This window comes from Lycium barbarum, chromosome 2 (genome assembly GCF_019175385.1).
Source record: "Lycium barbarum isolate Lr01 chromosome 2, ASM1917538v2, whole genome shotgun sequence".
Taxonomy (NCBI): Eukaryota; Viridiplantae; Streptophyta; class Magnoliopsida; order Solanales; family Solanaceae; genus Lycium; species Lycium barbarum.
This window is the reverse complement of record NC_083338.1, coordinates 125630854-125652866: the sequence shown is the minus strand read 5'-3', so window position 1 is coordinate 125652866 and position 22013 is coordinate 125630854. Positions and strand designations below refer to the sequence as shown.

General features: G+C 33.8%; 1 protein-coding gene across 1 annotated transcript; it reads right to left on the bottom strand.

Annotated features, from left to right (window-relative positions):
• Positions 1 to 15689: 15689 nt before the first annotated feature.
• On the bottom strand, positions 15690 to 21205 carry LOC132627105 (RNA-binding protein Y14A-like). Its single transcript, XM_060342218.1, has 4 exons — positions 20821 to 21205; positions 18990 to 19126; positions 18148 to 18293; positions 15690 to 16250 (listed from the first exon to the last, which is right to left on the bottom strand). Exons 1-4 carry the CDS (start codon positions 21080 to 21082, stop codon positions 16205 to 16207), a joined length of 591 nt encoding a protein of 196 aa, XP_060198201.1. The 5' UTR covers positions 21083 to 21205; the 3' UTR covers positions 15690 to 16204.
• Between the last annotated feature and the right edge of the window lie 808 nt (positions 21206 to 22013).

The following is a 22013-nucleotide window of genomic DNA, read 5'->3' as shown; positions in this document are numbered from 1 at the left end:
AGAATCACAGAAATTTTCGTGAATAATAGGCTTTGCATGGTTAAATCGGGAAGGCTAATTAATGGTCCGTCACGGGTTCAATGTGGAAGAGGCATTTCATCCTTTTCTCGTTTTCTTTTTGTATTTGTTTCAATCCGAAACTTTAATGAGTTCTTGTCCGTTTTTGAATTCGAATCTTGCTTTATCAACCCTTCTGATTTTCTAGTACAAGTTTTAATGGAGTTTTGTCTCCTTCTTCTGTTGTTTCTGATCGGGGTCAGAACAAGCCCTAACGTTCTGATTTGAAACAAATTCAACTTAAAATCCCGCCCAAATCGAAACCCTAGACTTTAGGTTTTACACCTATAAATACATCGCTAAGCCTTCAGCCGAAAGGGGGATTTTTTTTTTTTATCAGTAGCTTTCTCCTAAAATCTTCATACGACTTGATAAGTTATTTTGGTTTGCTCTTGAACACTTCTGATAGAGAATAACTTCTGGGTTGTTTCGATCCGAGTAGCGAAATCATTCGCGCGTTTAAGAGGGTAGATTCGAGTCCCCGACGACCTCACTTCACTGCACCACGAACAGGTAAAATCTGATGCTATTTGGGTTTACTTTCCTGTTGAAATTCTGTTAGTTGAAATTCTGTTAGCATATAGAAATCATGTCTTAATGCCTCGTTGTTACCATTTGTGATTCGAGAAATATGTTTGTGTTTTCCTATTTCGTGTGGCTGCTATAGTTGAAGAATGGTAAATAGACATTAAGGTCCATGTCTTAGCTTCCAGCATTTGTTGATATCCGAATAGGCTTTACGAAAGTTCTATAAACTGAGTCATGCTAATTCTGTTTCTAAAGTTTCTAAATATAAAGTTCTTTGCTCCTGTTAAAAGATCAGTATATTTTTGTGCGTTTATATATATATATATTAGTTCAGATTTTATTTAGTCGATGCTATACGCTAAGTATGCCAAATCTCCTAAATGTACTTGAGCTGGTTGATGCATTGATGAACCTGCTGCACTTAACTATCTAATTCGGATAAAAGTTGTCACTGCTTGAAATACTATACTTGATGAGGCATATAAATAGTGATTTCTAAACCAATTTGTTGTTGCACATGAGTGAAAATTACTACCCTGCTATTCTAACATACGCTGGAGTGCATCGAGTACCATGTCTTTTAGGATCCTTAAACGATATGTTATTTGAACCATGAAATTTTCCCTATTCTCTCATTCCTTTTGTTTCTGTTTCAATGTAGTACTTAGTACTTTAACTTGCCTCAGTTCTGTTTGCTGCTTAAGATCTCCAACAATTTCTCGGCTCTATGTTTCTGTTTTGTTAGAGTTCAACATGGCTTAGTTGATTTTGTAAGCGTCTTAACTCTACTTTGTTTTGGTGTGTGAATTGTGAAGTATGAATCGCCCACGATTTTTAGTATTCTTTGCCTGCTCAAAATGATTTAGTATGGGCTGTTAGATTGTGTGATTTATCCTTCAAATGCATATGTGTTAATAAGTCTGCATACTAGTCTAATTGCGGTTATGCAATAGAATTGTTACGAAATAGGCAAGTTGTTTCAATTAGGATCATTGCAAAATTTGAAGAGTTAGAAAAACATTGCCCTTCTAGGACAATTTAGGTAAGGCATATTATTCTTACTTTGCGAGAAAAAGCATGTTGCTGCATTAAGTTTTATTAATCATGGCTAATAATTTCCTCTTTGTTTCAATAATGAATAAGGTAGATGTTTTCTCAGTGGGTTTAGTCCAATAACAATAGGTGATTAAGCAAAAAAAAAAACTTAGCAGTTAACAAAAGTGGTTTGTTGGAACTAATGGAGAATTTGTCTGTTTCATTATTTGGTCACTAAAGAATCAGAATATTGTTTTAGCCTTATTGTGGATTTCACTTCAGCTGTTGCTGCTCTAGCAAGTAGCATCAATAGAAATAATACATTTCCATTCTTAAAAAGACTGCCGAAAACGTGCCCAATCAAATCTCAATTACCTTAAATAAAAGCCCACAGTGGATTGAATGCCTGAAAAGGCTTTTTCTCCTCTTACCTCACAATAGAATCTCGATTGTCTCCTCTGTTTTTTTTTCATTTTAACTTCGACTATGCTTGTTGTTTGATTAATGGATTCAGTTCTTGTGCTATCTTAATCATCGTCGATTAGTTCTTTGCAGTATGAATCATCCTTGAACTTGGTATTTTCTTCCTTTCCTTCGGCATGTTGCATCACAAATGGTTGATACTAAATATGTCTCTAGCATTTCCTATTTTGTTTTTGCACCGAAACATTCTAGACATGATGAACTTGGTGGACATTTAATTTGGCATTAATTATCTGTTGGCATTTATCGTGCTTTGTTGAGAAATTAAATTTCCCGTTGCTAATCCTTTTTCTTTTCTTTTCTTTTGCATGATCGCCGGAGTCGAAGAGTCGTACTTTAAGACTCGACGTCGTCTCGCAAAGGCTTGAAATACGCATCCACAACCCCTTTATATATCTCGCTCTTCCTCGAAACTCGTCCGAACAGAACTGAAGATCTGAAAAGAGAAATGATAAACATTTTGGCTGTGTTTTTTCCTTTAGTTATCTGTCCATAATATTATGCATGCTAACCTTTAATTGCTGCCATAGATATTCATTTGTTTAATTTCTTTTTGTTTGTGATCAGCTTGGAGTTTGAAACACTTTTGAAGTCAAGTTTTGACTCAGGCAACTAGGAAAATATTTAGTTACTAGTTAAGTCATTTGTCACATAGGATTATCACTCCTAATTCACAGGTTATTCACTTGCTCCACCGTGTGGAATATAATATCGGATAAAGAATTTTAATGTTATGATTAATCCGAGTAAGAATGGGCAATTCTAAAATAACCTTAGTTAGAATTTCTGTTAACTCCCTAGACAGTAGCTATAATATTTTGTACATCACATAGAATATGATTTACGTTTAAAGACTAAAATCAATAACCCAATATCCTTTTTCTCTTTTCAAGTTCAAATGGTCTTTTCCTTTAAAAGAAGTAATTTTCAAAGGTGCTAAAATTTGAAAACAATGCATAAGCCAATACTTGCTTATCTTAATCAGATTTGCTTCTAACCTTGCCTCATAACGTGTTAAAAACAGTTTTTTCTACTTCGGTCATTTTTCTAACACAACTTTAGTCAATGCTTTATAATTCAAAATATCTAATTATAAGTTATTCTTTTACCGTAAGATTTCATACTTATACTTAACATTAGCCTTTTTAACTAATTTTAAGTCCGGTCGGTTAATCATTATTAATGGATCTTAGAGGATGCCTAATACCTTCCCTCTAGATTAATTGAACTCTTACCTAGAATCTTAAGTTTCGTAGACATTAAAAAAACGGAATTAACTTTAAAAATAACTTTAATGAACTTTAGGTGTCCTAATTCACCGTAAATAATTAGGTGGCGACTCCTGTACTATAATTAACCCCGGAATTACCGGGATGTTGTAATCTATTTTGGCTTCGGTTAAAATAGGGTATAACAAGACATTATGAACTTCGTGTATAGGTTCACAACAATGGAATCATGCCTTAAGAAAGAAAGGTTAGCCTTACATATCTTTATGTCTTCTTAACTACTTAACGTTCTCCTCCAAAGCCCGAAAAATCTACATTCAAGAGGGTTCATACCAAGGTTAGGTCTCAAAGACACTCTTAAGTTAAAACTAGTAAAATATGCGAACTAGCGAAAATTGGGCAGCATTTCCCCTATTTCATATACTTCTACCAAATTCCAAAATAACTCCCAATCAACAATGACATTATCAACAATACCATATATAATTAAGAGACTTCATTCAAGTTATGCTCCATTCAATCCCCAAAACTCCCTTTCATTATCACCCATAACGATACTTTCAACACAACTCCATATACACTTGTATACAACACTTCCTCATCATCATTATTACCACCTGCAACAAGATTATACTCATAACATGCCAATAATTATAACTCAAGTTAATATATAGCTCAAAATATCCTCAAATTCATATTTGAACTCTCTTATCATTTTCTTCCTTCAACCAAGTTGTATAACAATCAAACGACCTTAATTACATGCAATAGATGTAAAAACTTACCTTAATCACACAAGAACAAGCCTTGGATCAAATTACTCCACTAGAGTGAAACCTCCAACTTCAACACCAAAGGAATTCTTGAGCTTCACAAACCCTAGTAAGCTTTCTAGCACTTGAATGTCTTGATCCTCTTGGGTTTGGCATGGATTAGTACATAAAATTGGGGAGAGGGTTTTGGAGAGATCTAGGGTCTGAAATGGGGAAATAATGAATCCAAATAGGGAAAAACGAAATATATAAAGCTTCACTTAAAATCCCGCCGGCAACTTTGACGGCCATTTTGACGGACCGTCAAACATCCTGCGGTCCTTCAAATATGCCCAACCAAACAAACCTCTTTGTGACCATTTCACGGTGGAGGCACCACCATTTGACGGGCCGTCAAACATCCTACGGTCCGTCAAATGGGTCGTCAAAGTGCCCTTCTGATAACTTGCTCTCTTTGATTCGTTTTAACCTTTAATCCTTCCAATACTTACTAAGCATAAACTTAACCGTTCACATACATAACACTAGTTCATGAAAGTCCGTGCTTAGCCCGGGCTCAAGGTCAAGGTAAAGAGTACTCATAAAAAATTTAATTAGAAAAACTAATTTGTGTTGCGTTCTTTTCTGGAACAACTCCTTTAATATGGTTGCTTTTTTAATTATGTATTGTTAATTTTTTAAGTTGGTCACATAATTAGTAGACGTTTGGACATGCAAATCATCCAAAAAGGCATGATTTGGGATTTCAAATTATGATTTCAAAATTTTTAAATGTAAAACTTGACTCAGAAGTTTATATTTTGTAAAAAGAGACCCATAAATTTTTTAAAGGTAACAATGTGGGTTCGTCTTCTCGATCATCTGATCGGGAAATGCATGTTCGGCGTAAAGAGATTGTTCGTACAATGTGGGAGGATTATATTAAAGAGTAGTTACATTACTATTCATGTTAAATTTTCCTTTTTATTGAACTAAAATTTGATCAATTGATGTTGTATTGTTTTAGAAAGGCCTTCTAGTAGCGTATTGATTTTGTTATGAATTATGACTTGCTCATTTGGTAAGATTGTATAAGAATTAGGAAAGTTTTGATGATTTTCACAACTTGTGGGGTTTTTATGTCTGTAAGCATGTCCAAACATGATTTCATCTCATGATTTCAAATCATGTCCAAATGGCTCCTAGATAACTTACAAAAAGAATTGTTTATAAGGAATCAAGTATTTCAAGAAATAAGTATTAAAGAGGCACAAATAACTTATTTTTTTTAAACTAACATAATTTGAAGTATGTAAAACAATTTCAAACTAACTATAAGTGTAAACTGAAAAGACATTTTAGCATTTTATGAATTTGTTAACATATAATATTTATTTTAAGATAAAAATAGATGTTTTGGTGTATATTGATTAGCCGCTCGTAATTTCATCGGCTTATGCTGGTAAAATATGTTGATTAAAGCCTAGGTCTAAATACATCTATACACATGTCACGACCCAACCCCGTAGGCCGTGACTAGTGCCCGATCTGGGCACCCGAACCCATCTATCAAATATTATCTCAAATTCTATCAACTCATTCTAGTATATGGCGGAAGCCGACAAGACTTTATTTCAAATTTAGGTAATTTCCAGAAAATTTCGGCAGAGTTTCCTTTGTTTTACGGACTATCCAATATACCCTGCACGCAGAAAATACCAACAAGAGCCACACAGGGCTAACCAAGCAATATATAAACATATGCGGACCGGCCGCCTCGGCGTATAGGATCGCCCAAACAACATATGCGGACCGGCCGCCTCGGTGTATGGGATCGCCCAAACGACATGTACATACATACATACAGAAAGACCCTAACCCACAAACATGTCCACAGACCTCTAAACAGACCGACAGAATCATATGACGGGACAGGGCCCCGCCGTACCCATGAACGAATATATACAAATGCACTAATAAATATATATACCAAAAGTATAAGCTCCGGAAAGAGAGGAGCACTCCGAATAGCAGAAAGGGTGTCCTAAACAGGTGGATCACCAGGCTGTGCGTCTGTACCTGCGGGCATGAAACGCAGCCCCCGGAGAAGGGGGTCAGTACGAAATATGTACTGAGTATGCAAAGCAGAAGGTACAGAAATAAATCTGAATAATAATCGAATCAGATATATAGAAAATAATACATATCAAAATGTTTATTTCCAAAGTATAAATTATGCATAGGGCACTGGAAAATGTGGTCGCCCGCCTGTCGATGGCGCCACAACACAGCATAACACCAGAAAGTTTCAAATCTCCGAATCCCCGTCACACATCACAACACAGCATAACGCCAAACACAGCATAACGCCAAACATAAGTGGAACCCGGCCCTCGAGTGACGAGCACGGTGAACCGTAAACACAGCATAACACCGGAATGTATCAAAAAGCGCACGACAACAGAACCGGCCCGGGAACCGGCGAACGATATCATAGTAGGCACGAGCGGAGTAGTGAGGAATCATATGCATAAAATCATTATTATAAATCCGAAGGATAAGTAAAATAGTCATATTCGAAATCGGAATGATAATTATCACTTTTTTATTCAAAGTTGTCGAATTTACATAAAGGGCGTCGCGGGACCCACGGACGAGTATAGACCCGAACTGAGCCCGCCTATGAAAAACATACCCATTATACATCAAGCAAACTCCTATAAAAATTATTGGAGCGATCCGAGCCTCTATGCGAAAAATATGGCATTCAGAGATTACAAAATTCCTTAAAGTGAACATTTTCTATGCGAATTTCGGAAAGCGATTACTTCAAATACATCATGGTTCATATTTCATAAAAACATACATAAGAGTGCCAAAGAATATATATATGGATCATAACATGCTCGGATCTCGAATTTGGAATTCCCTTAAAGCTCTAATCTAGCCTATGTGAAACTAAGGCATGCCAAAAGAAGGAAGGTTGCTTTACATACCTCAAACGCTCTCCAATATGATCCAACTCAAGCTAAGTCCAAACTATGATTCGGGCTGCCCACGATCTAAAAATAAGCCATAAAATGCCAAACATTAGCTAAAAGACTCTTTGGGCATTAAATTCCAATTTCGCCCTTAATTCTACAGAAATTTGGGCAGCATTTCCCCTGTAAATAGGCTACCCCGAGAATTTAACTCGCTCAAAATCAGCAACAACAACCACAATAACCAACCTAGTAACATTGACAACCAATCCGAAAGACAAAATACAATACCCGCTTTCTTTTCCATTTTTCGACAACTTACATAAATTCAATTCGACGACTTACCTTCAAGCCAAAATCGACGCTTATACATTCAATCATCAACCCGAATCCTTACCAAAAATATTCAAGGGCATTCTAAGCAATTCATACCACATTTCCAACAACCCGAATTTTTTTTCCAAACTGGCCGAAAACAGCCCCAACCGAGACAGCCCTTTTTAATTTTTTTTTTCTTCATTTCCAAATCATGGTTTGTATCCTCAAATTACATTCTAACAATGCTATCTCATCAATATACCAATTACAATAAATATACAATAACCTCCAAAAACAGTCCGCACATTAACAACATCATTTCGAGTCAACAAACATTCATTTCCAACATAAGATTCATAGCGACGGCGATTAAAACATTAAGCGACGTTCATTCGTTCATCGTCATATAATGTGACCCATTTCAATCAACACTATATATACACATATATGGATGATTCTCAATTGTTCTTCACCTTACAATGATCCCAATCAACTAACTAAACATTAATTCATAATTTCAATCACAACACAACAACACCCATCACACGACCCACTTCCAATCATACTATATTTCATGATTTCCAACCACTATAAGATACTACAACATGAATATAACCTTCATAACACAAAAACATAATGAATGCTTACCTTCCTTCTTCAACTTTCCAATAGCCTAGGGTTTCCAAAAGATGAAAATAATGGGTTGATCGCTCCAACGATGCTTCCACGCTACTTAGGGACCTCAATATAGTGGGTTTACATCAATGGAATAATTTTAGAGGAGCTAAAAAGATGATCTTGTTTTCTCTCCTCTTAGCCGTGAGGTTGGAGTTGTTGTTCTCCTCCTTCTTAATTTTTATTCTAAGTGTAGAAATGAAGAGAAATGACTTAGAGGTCATATTTTTAAGTTCCCACTAAAATATCTCCATGTCCCTATGGTCCACACATGTGTTGGACCAATTAAATTTGGCCACACAATGTGGGGACCCCTTTAAATTTACACGGCCACATGGCCCTTTTTGCACAAGATTTTTAATCCCAATTTTATGAATTGTGGTCCCAATTTTACCTAAGTGTTCAATGCCATCAATTTCATATATAATTTGTGTCTCAAAATAAAATCAAATGGTCAAAAGTCCCGACTTCAAATCCCGGAATAATCTTGGCCTTAAATTATCATAGTTAATCCGGATTGTTCCAATGTATAAAAATACGGGACGTAACAACACACTATATTTATTCTTTCATTGAGAAATTTAGCGAACTTAACTATAAATAAAGATAAAATTAAAATTAAAAAAATTAACTCTTAACTTATTTTAATAGATACTAATTCTAATTAAATAAAAATATACATTAAAAATATCAAATAATAAATGTTTTTCTTAATTTAAATTGTCTTTCCCTTTCAAAAAAATGCAGGTGAGGAAAAGGTATTTCTTCTCGTTTTTCTTCATCTTAGTGTAATATTATTTTGTAAAATTTACGTCATCATAACCTTATGCTATTTATCTCAAATAATTTAGGATCGACTAAATTTAAATAATTTAATCATGTCTTCAATGCGACGACATAGCTAATAATTTTGTAAAATTGTGTTAAGATATAATTCATAAATTTATATTTTCAAAATACAATTTAAATATCATTAATGAATAAGAGCATGGGAAATTTAATAGTAATTTTAAAATTTGCCAAGTGAAAATACCATCTACAAAGTACTTTTTCAATAGTAAATGAGTTCTTTAAAATTATTGTACTTTCTTATCTTTGTCACAATTGTTTCTATTAGATATGACATCATCAATTTAGACAACTTTTGAAGCTTTTTAAAGGATTTCAATCTTGTTATATTTACCCACTTGAATGTGACAATCTAGGTAATAAAGAAATAAAGTAGGGGTAAAAGTATGTGATACAAGAACGGATACGCGGAAACGAGAAATTAAGAGGATACGCGGAAACGAGAAATTAAGAAGATAAAAAAAGGAAAAGAAAAGATAGATAATTTGACACAACTTAAGATTCAATTTAGCAACCAAAGTTATAGAAAACTAAGACCTCTAAATTATCATCAAAAGAAACACCAAATTCTTAAGGTGACCTCAAGGGAAACAAAGTCCCAAGCAACCAACCTTCTCAACAAAGAATTCAACCAAAAGCTTCAACAAACTCTCATCTCTCATGCTCCCAAAGAAGTTTTACAATTTCACAATTTCAATATTTCATATCATAAAAGTCTACCAAATGAAATAAACTAAGATAGTATTTATACTAGATAGAAAAGGAAGACTACTATGGCTATTACAATAATACCGTTAATGAAGTAAGAGCCTTGTTTGGTTAGTAGTCTTCTCAAAAGATGAGAAAGGCCTTCTTCTCCCTACTTCATCCAAATGAGGCCTATACTTCCATTTTAGCATATTCTTGAGCTTCATGCCTTCAATCCAAGCACCTAGTAAGTCTCCAAAGACGTGATCCCTAGCTGAGCTTGAAATGGATATTCTTGATGAAGCTCGGCTTGTATCAGTATGGGATAGAAAAAGTACATATCCACATGCAAAAAGTTAATTTGAGGGATCATGTATTACCAAAATAAGTTTGGAAGTGTCTTGATTTATTGAAAATATTCTTTAACATATATGCAATAAATATCAAATACAAGGGTAAAATTGAAAGTGCAAACCATTTGGTTAGCAAACTCTCCAACAAGAAAGTTGAGAACTAACTAAGGCCTACAAAATCCATTACATTGTCACTTATTATATATAGTAATGAACATGCTTAGTGTCATATAACATCAAAGGTAATCCTATTCCAAGACTAGAATGACTAACATACGGCAATTCTTTAACATACGGAGCTACGAGGTGTAACAAAATTACTGATAAATCTATAACTAGTTATATAGTAAGGAACATATGCATTTAAAATTAATTAAAAGTTTTTATATTTCAAGTTTGACATAGAATTCTACAATTGGAGGTTGTTGCGTAAATTTCAGTCTCTTAGTGATAATATAACGATTAAATTGACGATGACTTTTGCCCCAACCTTTCAGCAAAAGGGAATTTAATAGCTTTCCCTTGAAGGTTGTCTATGAGTTTGTTTTTTTCTAACCAAGCAATAATATTATTAAAATATCTCCAAATCTGATTCAAGCAGCTCTATAAAAAGCTAAATTGAGATTTTTCTGAGGGCAGAAGTGGAAATATACATATAGTGTCAGCTCTCTAAGAGCTTAACAGTTGACTCTTCTATCTCACCCCAAGTAGCAATAAGTTGAGACTCTTCATGAGCACTTTAGTTGTCACCATCTGCATCCAATATGTCTCTTGTTCTTCCACTCTAATGACTGGTGCAATAATCTCTTCATTAGTGTAAATTTCAAGGATTGGAAGTGTTGTGTCAAACTCCATATAAGGGGTAGCATCTTTTACTTGATTGGTGTTATGAGATGGGATTTGGGCTATAATGTTTTTTCTTTTAGATATTCATACTTGAAATTTACTATGTGAATGACATTACTGATGATCATCATAAATATTTTAATATTTTGTATACATAATATATTACACAATATTTGAATATTGACTGTTATAGAGAGGTAATTTTACAAAGAGTGTACCGCTATAATGAATGTCACTGCTGTTATAGGTAGAATGTTGTTATAAAGAGGTAAAGTATAACATGAAAAATCGATTCCGGAGAAAATCATGCCGTTATAGTGAAATGTTGTTATAACGAATGACAATTATAGAGAGGTTTGACTGTATTTAGATTTTGCTTCGCTTGGAGGTAAGGAGAGCAAACTCAATAGTAGAATAAGACGGAGAGAAGTTGTCACAATAACAAGAATAATGTAGGGATATAATAGCTCAGTTGGTTGGCTACTTGAATTTTCATATTATTGGTGAGAGTTTGAATCTCACGTTGCAATCCTATCCCCTATTTTCCCTTTCCCCTACCCCTATGTAATAAAAAAAATTAAAAAAAAAAGCAACAAGAATAATGGTTGAATATAGTAAATTTGACCCAAAAGAAAGAAGAAGAAAAAAAAGTGGGGCTGTTTCCACAAGAGCTAAAAAAAAAATCATTGATGAACATTTAATTTTGAAACGAAAAAGAAAACAAAATAAACATATTTCGTTCTTCAAAATAAGATAAAAACATCCTACGGGAACTGCCCTTGTTTCGAAGAGAGAATCAGAAATCAAAGAGTACTAATCTATATTATATTAAAAGCGCGAAGGGTCTTAGAAATGTTGATTGAACTTTTTGCCCTTCATTAAAAATTTTTACAATAGACAAAATAGTCATTTAATAATTTTACTAATATTTACAACTTAATATTTATAAAATACCTTGTCATTTAACTATTTTTTTTAATATTTGAGACTTTAAGATTAATTTAAAATTTAACTTTTAAATATAAAATAAAAACCTACTTAGGTTAGAAGAAGGTTAAATATAAAATAAAAACTAGTACTTAGGATAGAAGAAGGGAACTACAAAAGCACCTAATGGTGAACGTAACATGAGTTAGCCCCTAAACTTTACCACAACTCTACTGCGTCGGTTCTCCACTTGATATCAATGCTTAAATAAGTAATTTTTGTTTTACTTCATTTTTATGTGATTTATTAGGATTCTCACGTATTGCTTCTTCCTTTGTAAATAGATTTCGCTTTTTATTTGTTTTCTGTTAAACTGTCACCACTTTTTCGGTTCTAATTCTGTTTGTTTTATTTTGCAGCCACAAAGAATCGAGACAAAAGTAAGTAAATTAATAGTATATTTTTTCTTGAGCATTAAGTCTTATATTGTTTTTCTTATACTCATAATTGTTTTCAGTTATATTTGCAGTTTTACATATATATTTATCCTAATTATGTAAACTCTATACACTTATGATACAATTGAAGTTTTAGAGTCATTCGAATTCACGCATCACTGCACTGCATCACGTCCAAAATATCATTCTTCTCCCGTAATCTAATTTCCTTTCATCATGAACTCTCTACCAGAGATTAATTCTATTTATTGTTGTGCGTCATTTTTTTTCTAATTCTAATTTTATTTTATTTTTTTGTTTTGCAGCCCCAAGTAATGGAGACAAAAGTAAGTAGAATTAATATTTTTCTTTTTGGATTTCCTTTATCCCACCACTTTCTTAGCGAATGGTTTGTCTTTTTTTATCTTTTAAAAATTATTTTTGTTTATACATAATGTAAAATTGTATTTTTATTTCTTATCTCACGGGGGCAATAACTTTTTGGTATATTCTCATGTTTAAGGTATGGAGTTGATGTTGATGCAAATGCATATCCATATAGATTGTGGTTACTGGTTTTTTCTTTTTATTATTACTAGTTTTAGCGTACGCGCTTTGCGTGTGATCAAAGCGCGTACCTCATTTGACAACAAATTAAACACGAAAAAGAAATTTGACGTAGCTACAAACTTTGTCGTTAATCTGTTGCTAAATTGCTCGCAGCTAACAATTTTTTTTATATAATTCATCGCTAATTCGTCGGTAAATATGATTAATAATAAATTTTATTGTTTATCTTTCTGTCGCTAATACATGTTTATTTAGTAGTGTGATAACTTAATATATAAAGAATATTAATAGCTTTCATTTGTTAGATAAGTATAAAAAAGAAATGACAATTCATTTAGAATATATTTTATTTTCTACTATTTCATCCTTGTTATTTTAAAATTGTATTTTACCAATTTTCCATTAAACATTATACTATAATCGATTTTGTTTTATTTCTAGTTTCTTTCACCACCGATATTTTTCTTCTTTAACAAATTTACATAACTTTCTTAGCTTGACTCATTTTATCCTTTTTTAAATCATAATTTATTTATTTTTTGGCTAAAAAAAGCATAATTATAAATCTTTTTGAAAATCATTTTTAAAGATAGGAATTTTATCTGCGTATTTTCTTACTTTTTTTTATATATGTTAGAAAATTTAGGAATATTCTAATCTTTTTAACATGTAGATTAATTTGCTAATAATATCTTGCATCTTTGTCAAGTATTAATAAAAGGTGTATATGTGATAGGTTCTTTTTTGAATTTCAATCACAGAGACATGTCATGACTAAATAATATTTTCTCGAAACGCATCCTTAATCTTGCAATTTTTCCCTAAAAGTCCGTTACTAAATCAGGTTTGAGGAAGTTGTCCTTCACATAATTATTTTGGTGTCGTTCGCCCGTTTTACCCTTTAAAATAGATTTTACATTGGACGAAATTATAATTTAATAATATTTGTAATATTTAGGACTTTGAAATCACTTAAAATTTTGATTGTTAAATCTTTCCTTATTTGAATTATGTTAGAAGTCCTAATATTTAAAACTTTGAAATTAACTTTATTAATTATTTCCTTATTTGAATTATGTCAGAAGTTCTAATATTTAGGACATTAAAATCAACTGAATTTACTTATTAAATAGTTGAACAAATAATAAAGTGCATCAACTGTTTCCTATAATAACTACACGTAAATATATTAAATCTTGGACTCTAAAACCTATAAAATAATATTACGTTTGTTTAATCCTTTGGAGAACAATCAATAGTCTAGAGTTTTAGCCGGACTAATGCCTCTTCCTCCCCAAAAGCCTTTATGACTTCTCTTTGTATTATTCAGTTCTATATTTACAAATTCTTGTTTTCCTAACATGGTATCCTTCTCAACGAAAATTTCCTAATATAACAAATAATAAAGACTCCTACATTTAATGTGCTCTCTTTATGCACGAAAATTTCTATTTTTTCTTCTACAAAATTGTCAAGTTACATAATTAGATGAGGAAGGATTTAATACGCAAATTTTAGTTGATTTTAAAGTCCTAAATATTAAGCAAATAGTAAATGACAGTTTTATATATTGTATAGTCTTTTAATACAAGGCAAAAAGTTCAATCAACATTTTAGGCCCTTCGTGTTCTTTATATAACATAGATTACCACATGCACGGCACATCAGTCCTGTTTGAGGTAATTTAAACTGAGATGATCACATAAAATTTGTGTTAAAGATTAATTTCATAGATGCATCTCAGTGGAGAAAAAAAACGAGTCATCATGTAATATTCTTTTATTCATTTAAAATGTTTTAGTTGTTTCACCCGCAAATCTAATATTTACTTGAATATTTTTTTTGTCCTTTTCAGAAGATATATGGCGTAAAATGTGTGTATAGTTTTTTTATTTTAAGAAAAAAATATGCTTCTCTACTTAAAAGATCCATGAGAGAGCATACTGTTGTAATGCCCAATTGGGGCTTTCAAAAATACTAAGAGGGATATGAATGTCACCAAAATAATTCTAAAATGGTGAATTAAATAGCGACAGATTAGTAATAAATTATCAAACAATATTCTTAGCTAGGAGCAATTTAGCGACGAACTAACGATGAAGTTCGTAAGTAAGTTCATTTTTATATGTATTGTTTGTTGTCAAATGAAATACGCGCTTTTAATACTTTGAGACTAGTATTATTTGAAAAGTTCTGATTCATGTAAATTGCTATAGTTATTGATGATATCGAGATTATTTTAGTAGCCATCTCTTTTTACCATAAGGTCACCACCCGAGTTCATTGTGTTCCCAATGCCAGTCACGGTCCAAGGGTCTTGCTCTCACTCAAATGGAACAGATAAAATACTTGAAAGGTATAAAAATGTTCACATCTAATCAAATTCAAAACAAATACTCCATGAGATAATATTCCATATGCTTGATGCTGTCAATTATCGTAGTACTTCACTATTTAAGAATACATTTTTATTTGATTGGATTTCAACTCAAATTCAGTCAAATAGGATGAGTGAATTTTGAAAAGTACTTCTCGAGTAATTGGAGTCGAGAAAAGAATATTGGAACAATACATTTTCATTTAAACTTTTTCTTCCGCTTGCCTTCTAGTCCGGTTCGTTCTTTGGGTGTCCCTTTCAATCAGTTAGCCTAAACAAGAAACATACAAAAATCTAACAAGTATCACATTTCAACTGGCAGTATATTTTTTCACCGAAAAGCAAATTTCATTTTGTATTGTACATAATCCGGAATGATTTTCCCTTCTTTTCGGGAGGGAGAAGGGGTTAAAATTTATATTTCCTTCTTATAGGGCTGTTTTGACTGTTCAATATATGTCTCACGCCCCTAATCCCTTCTTAAGTTTTCACAAGGCAAAATAAGTAAATTCTGCTGTACTTAACAAAGAATGAAAGAAAAAGGCGTTCATGGCATAATTGAGCAAATAAAAAGGAAAAACATAATTCAAAAGAATAAACATCCACTCCAATCAAAGTAGGAAAAGCAGCACAAGTTTTCTCCTCCTCAACCTAAAAATGATAGTTAAATTCTAACGACAATCTTAGCTCTAGAAAGAGAATGCCTCACTGCACTTTCTTTTTGCATAATATCGCCAATAATAACATATGGCAACTTAAAGTGAAAACACGAAACAACAACTTCCATGCAAATTTTTACCAAACGAAGCAAACATCCCACTCACAAGGAAAAAGATCAATCTCAGACGACTACTAGACAATGCTGAATATTCTGAAACGAATAAAAAAAAAAAAAGCTAAACATTTCAGAGGCCAGTATGGAAATGCAATGCTGCTGGGAAAGCTCTGAATACCGTCCGCACAAGGAAAGATAAAATAGACAAGTTGGAGAAAACTGAGAGTGAGCGAAGCAATATCATACACATAATTAAGGACATGATCAAACAATTTGGGGAAAAACTGCGAGTAAGCCTAATGACCATTGCATACATGCACACTGATTAGAATCTCCGCCTGGGACTTCTAGAACGATGGCCACGCGGATCTCTGCACATATAAGGATCAAATAAGAACCCACTGTATTTTAGATAATACTTCAACAACTCAAAACCTGACAGAAAATTGCACAAACACAGGCATAAAAGAAAGCATTTTCTATTATTCTTTTTCTATTTTGATGTAACTGAAAAAAAAAATCCGGTGGAGGAGAAATGTCCTTGATTCTAAGGTATCCTATGAACTCAGAAGGCATAAACTCACTTAAGGAACTCATTAACTTTTCAGTGTGTGTTCGGGGGGAAACTGAAGATCCTACTTACAAAGATTCCTTCAACTGAGAATAAGTTCCAACAATATCATCAAACACAGTAAGGAGAGCAAGTTCAAACAATATCATCAAACAGTAACAAAACTAAGCTTCAATCTCAAACTAGTTTGGGTCGGCTACATGAATCCTCAGTCTATGTTCTCGCTCCCACTCAAATATGTTCCATACTGATAATCCATAGTTTGGGGTTCTCCAAAACTAGAAACTCCTTGTATTTTCTTTTGACATACAAATCTCTAAATAGACTACAAAAATTACTAACAAACATGACATGTGATGTAAGTGTACCGACATGACTAAACTTTAATCCCATATATTGATCTTTTGCTTCCATTGCATCCTGTTGTTTGCTAAAGTTTGTAAGAACTCCAAGAGATTGCAAGTCTTTCAGAAGACTTTTACGAGATTTTAGGTCTATCCTATCCCCCCCCCCCCCCCTTAACACCTTTTAGTCGCCAGCGTTCAATCATATAACCAATGCTATAAATAGATTTTACGTGCATATCTCACATTCTACACTAGTAAAATGAGACAGGCAATTTAAGCTATTGGTGGCTACGATCTCTGGCTGTTTGCTAACTCAAAAAAGAAGTCAGGATTTGTCTGTCCATCAGATGTAGCTTCGACAATTTAGCTATTAGTGATTGTCGTTCAACTTTGAAGCAGGCCCAATCTGCAAGAAAAGCTGGAGTGTGCCTGTTAGGCCTTGAAGTTTAGGACAGATACATCCTCATAGTCAGGCAACAATCAAGATTGTGCTTAATATAATAATTTGGTCCCTTCCAGTCCATGGCGCGATTGATATGAAATCTAGTTCAATCCATCTCAACTTAGGTTAAAACCATAGTACCAAATTCAACATTTGAAAACACAGTCTATATTGACCATCAATTTCTGAAGAACAGAAGCCCCACCTCGGGGAAGGGCTAGGAGGAGGACTAAAAGATGTAATGCTGGTATCTCCAGAAGCAGATGGTGTGATAGAAGTGACAAGGTGCTTCTGCGTGGATGAAGGACTAGACTTCACATAGTAAACCTAAAGTCAACAATATGTTGGATTTAAGGTAAAAAGGTAACCTGTTCCCACAGGTTTAAATCATAGAGGTCTAACTGCTGGTTGTCCAGTTCCATCTGATAGAAATGAAGTGGCTGGGGACTAAATGGATATGTCAGGATCTTGGGATCACAGGTAAGCGGCTGTATTGGTCAAGGATAAGAGCCATTTTATACGGGGAAGAAGAAAGAAGTGATCACATAAACAATATATGTCTTGACTCTTGAGGGCAGATAATTGTGCTCCCTGGAGATAGATAGGAGGCTTAACCACAATCGAATCACAGGGGAAGTAGGAAACTGGCTGGAAGTATCTTTAATACCGTTCAGCATTCGCAGGAATGGTGAGCCTGATGCTTGAATAACAGGAGACTTAAAAATAAAAAGAAATAAATAAAAGGTACAGCCATCAAAACTCACTTAGCTTAATTCAGAAAAGAACGATTAAAGTGAAAAACTAATGTTTTGCTAGGTTCAGGCATCATTTCTTCAGATTCTTCTGCTTCATTTCCCGTAAAGCACATGTAATAAAGATACAATAACATGGATAAACTATGGACATACCTCCTCCTAGCATTCCTCCTCTTGAAAGGACCTCTGCTAAATGCCCAATCAACATGTACAGTCTGTGTGAGAAACTCAGCTCCATCCTTTTCATTTATAGCTTTCTGTGCTTCTTCAAAGTTCTCATATTCTATGAATGCGTAGCCCTACACAAACAGTTCACTTCAAGAGACAGAATAGAAAGGACCTTCTTCAAGCTAAAGAAAATTCAAAAAACTAACACAGTAACGACATAAAGTATGATGTCTCCCTCCAATAAGGAAGGGCACACACATGAAGAATTTTCCTATCTAGAGGTTTGAACGATCTTCAAAGTAACTGATAATTGTATTCTAAAGGCAACTAATAACTTCTGATAAGTGAATCTGTTCCCACATGGGACATATTCATGGCTCCATGCATAGATATGTTTGTGCTAAATTAGTAGCTGTTAAAAGTTTCCAGTCAATAGTGTGTGACTCAATGGTCAAACATCCAACACAGGTACAAATGAAAACCATCCCAGAGTGAAGCTACAGAAAGCACTTCTGAATTATTCAAAGTAGCTAAACTATTAACATAGTCTGCTCTGCTCTTGCTACAATATTGCACTTTCTTCATTGAAAAGTGACCTGATGGAAATGCAATAATGCTAAAATAAATGCTTGCAACAGCTAGTTTCCTTATGGCCTATTTATTCATATAGTCCCACCACATTTCAGCATCTTTCCCCCATGAATAGAAATTGTGCAACAAGCAACAGAACATACTCGATTTTCAGCATCTTTCCCCCATGAATAGCAATTGTGCAACAAGCAACAGAACATACTCGATTAGTCTGAAAAATAAGAGAATCAGGTCACCTTGACAAATCCAGTCCGACGATCCAGATTCAAATGCAAATTCTTGATTTCTCCAAACTCGCCAAACTCATTATGAAGATCATCTTCTTGTGTCTCTTCATTAACCCCAGTAACTAAAACAATCCATCCTTCAATGGCTGCAGAAATTGGAATTCAGTAAAACTCAGTATCCTTAATGAAATTCTTCTTACCTCATTAAAAGAAAAAGAAAAATTGCATTTAGCAAACAAAGACCCTATCTAGCTGACGCTTTGTGATGTTAGTTAGTAAAATAATTGCATAATTTGGATGTACTGTCTATAAGCTCGCCGAATTTGCTTTAAGTGCTCACTACTTGTCACATGGCAGTACAATAACTGCTCGACAAAGAGCAATTCAAATCGTCAAACTCTTTACCCACATGTTTAGCCAATCTAAAGCTACAGAACAAACAGCGGCCTATGAGTCAACAAATCAGAATGACCATTAAGACTGTTCTTGTCCTAAATACTAAAGTGTCCACATAACACTTTCCCACCTTTTATGGGGTAAGTTTAGGCTAAGCTGGATTGGCACAGGCCGCGGGATGTGCTCTTTGAGAACCGAGTAAAACCATTTAGTAAATAAAAAACTCCTCATTTCAAAGTTTCGCCCTCGCCCTCCCCCCCCCCCCCCCCCCCCTTCTCTGTCTCGCAGATAATTTCCTTTCTTTGGGCAGACAAAAGGAACCAACTTTAACAGCAGGAAAATGTCAGATGGCTCATTCTTCATCTCTTTTCTGGTTATGCACATAGTATGAACAACTCACTCCTAATATTTTTTTTTAGAGTACAACTAAAACCTAATATTACAATTCATTAGTTCCTCTATCCCAAACTTCTTGAGAGTCACCTTGACTGATTTCCAATCTTAAATCACACATAACTCAGTTACTTTCTCAGAATACAATTTGGATGTTTAGAACCTAGAGAGAAATGCTGCAATTACATTCTTTTACATTTCAATGTGACAACATTATCCACTCCATAGGCGCTTGCTAAAGTAAATAACTATCTATAAATTAAAATGCATTCAATAATTGGTAACTATTTGAGAATACAATTTGGATGTTTGGAACCTAGAGGGAAGTGCTGTATTTACTTTCTTTTCCATTTCAATGTGACAACATTATCCACTCCATGGGCACTTGGCTAAAGTTAATATCTTACTATCAATAAATTAGAATTCACTCAATTACCCACAATAAGCACCGTAACTATTATGGAAACTTACAGAAACGTACCCTTCAGCCATCTAGTTTACCAAACATGGCCAAAGTATACACTTCGACTGTATAGGTGTGTACAGATATGTATACTATATGTGTATTTAGTATAAACTATATACACCATGAACATATTTTGTAAACTAGATGCTTGAATGGTATTTGGCTGTAATTTTCCCCAAAACACACTTGAACTATATCACTTTTTTCGCGAGTTTCACACCCCAACCATCCCTTGTTCTCTTTTGCTACCTAAACTACTACTATCTAAGTATTAAAACACACTTAGTTGAGTAGATGGTGATAGTTCAGGTAGGAAAAAAGGAACAACTGATCGTTGACTTAGTCAGCTTTGGGTGGGGGTGTTTTAATACATATACGGTGATAGTTCAGGTAGGAAAAGGGTATAGTATGAAAAACACCAAAAAAATTATGAAACAATATTTAACAACCATCCAGACAGAGTGTATAATTAATATTTTACTACCTATAAATTAGAATGCACTCAATTACCAACAAATATTCAACATCTTAAGCAAAAAAGCCTCTCAAAACCCTAAAAATGAAAGATAGAGAGTAAGTACTGACATCGTTCAGGACCAGGACCGCCATGGGTATCGAGAGAATCGAAGCGGGCAGACAAGCGGGCATTACGGTCAGCCTCAGCTGCTTCTTCACGGAAACCCCGTCCTTTTGTCTTCTTCGGAGCCGATGATGATGATGAGCCGCCGCCGGTGATGGCAGATTTGAGCTTAGGAATTGTTGGTGACGACGTGGCATCAACATCTTCGTCCATCAAATCGTCTTCCTCTGGCTCGAAGTCTACCGCCTCTACCTCCGCATTCGCCATTGCAGCAAAAGGCTTCTCTCTTTCGTTGAACAAAATTCCTCGGCTTTCAAGCCAATTTGGGGGGAGAATGGAAAGGAAAGGGTTTTGTGGGAAGGATATTAGGGTCCGGTCCGGGTCGGGTAGGGTTCGGGTCAGTATTTGGAGTCGGGGAGAAATGGTTTTTATAGTCGATTTCCAAAACAAAAAAGAGTTAGTTTTATAACTCTTTTACGAGACATTTGAAAAATGAAATACATAAGAAATTTGAAAAAATTATTTTTTTTATTAAAATTGTAAGGGTCAAGAAATCTTTAAAATGATTTTTTAGCCCTTTGCAAATTTCTTTTAGTTTTATAACATTTTTACGAGAGATTTCATTTTTTACATACTTAAAATATCTGAAAAACAACACATAAGAGATCTGTAAAAGTCATTTTTTTTCTATTCAAATTCTAAGAGAGCAAGACATCTCATTTCATTTGGTTAATGTGCACGATAAACATATTATTCAGGAAATCTGTATATAATATATAGCTAGGCATAGATAAAGTGATGTGGCATCTCTCTATGACATCCATTGATATTTATCTTTTTTCTCAATTTTTTGACCTTTTTCTCTTCATTCTCTATTTTACTAAATAAAATAAAACATTAAAGGTTCATCCCCCACATATAATAAAGACTCACTCACCATTTAATAGCATTATTTGTTATTACTTCCCTTATAATTATTGTAATTACATTGTATTATATATAGTAAAGCCAGGCATTAAGTAGGCATGCGGCACTTCTCTTAGGCCACTACTGCTATTTATCTTTTTTTTTTATTAATTTTTTGATCTTTTTCTTTTATATTTACTCAAAATATTTGTTGGAAAATAAAATCACTTTATCAATAAATCCATAATTGTGTACATTCATTGCTCAATTAAAAGGGAAAGGCATTTAAGAT

Excerpts from the sequence above, each read along its gene's own strand:
- LOC132627105 (XM_060342218.1), bottom strand. The coding sequence starts at position 21,082 with ATGGCGAATGCGGAGGTAGAGGCGGTAGACTTCGAGCCAGAGGAAGAC. Across the intron at positions 19,127-20,820 it reads CGGTCCTGGTCCTGAACGAT|CCATTGAAGGATGGATTGTT; the intron begins GTCAGTACTTAC and ends CAATTTCTGCAG. Across the intron at positions 16,251-18,147 it reads AGGAGGAATGCTAGGAGGAG|AGATCCGCGTGGCCATCGTT; the intron begins GTATGTCCATAG and ends TTATATGTGCAG.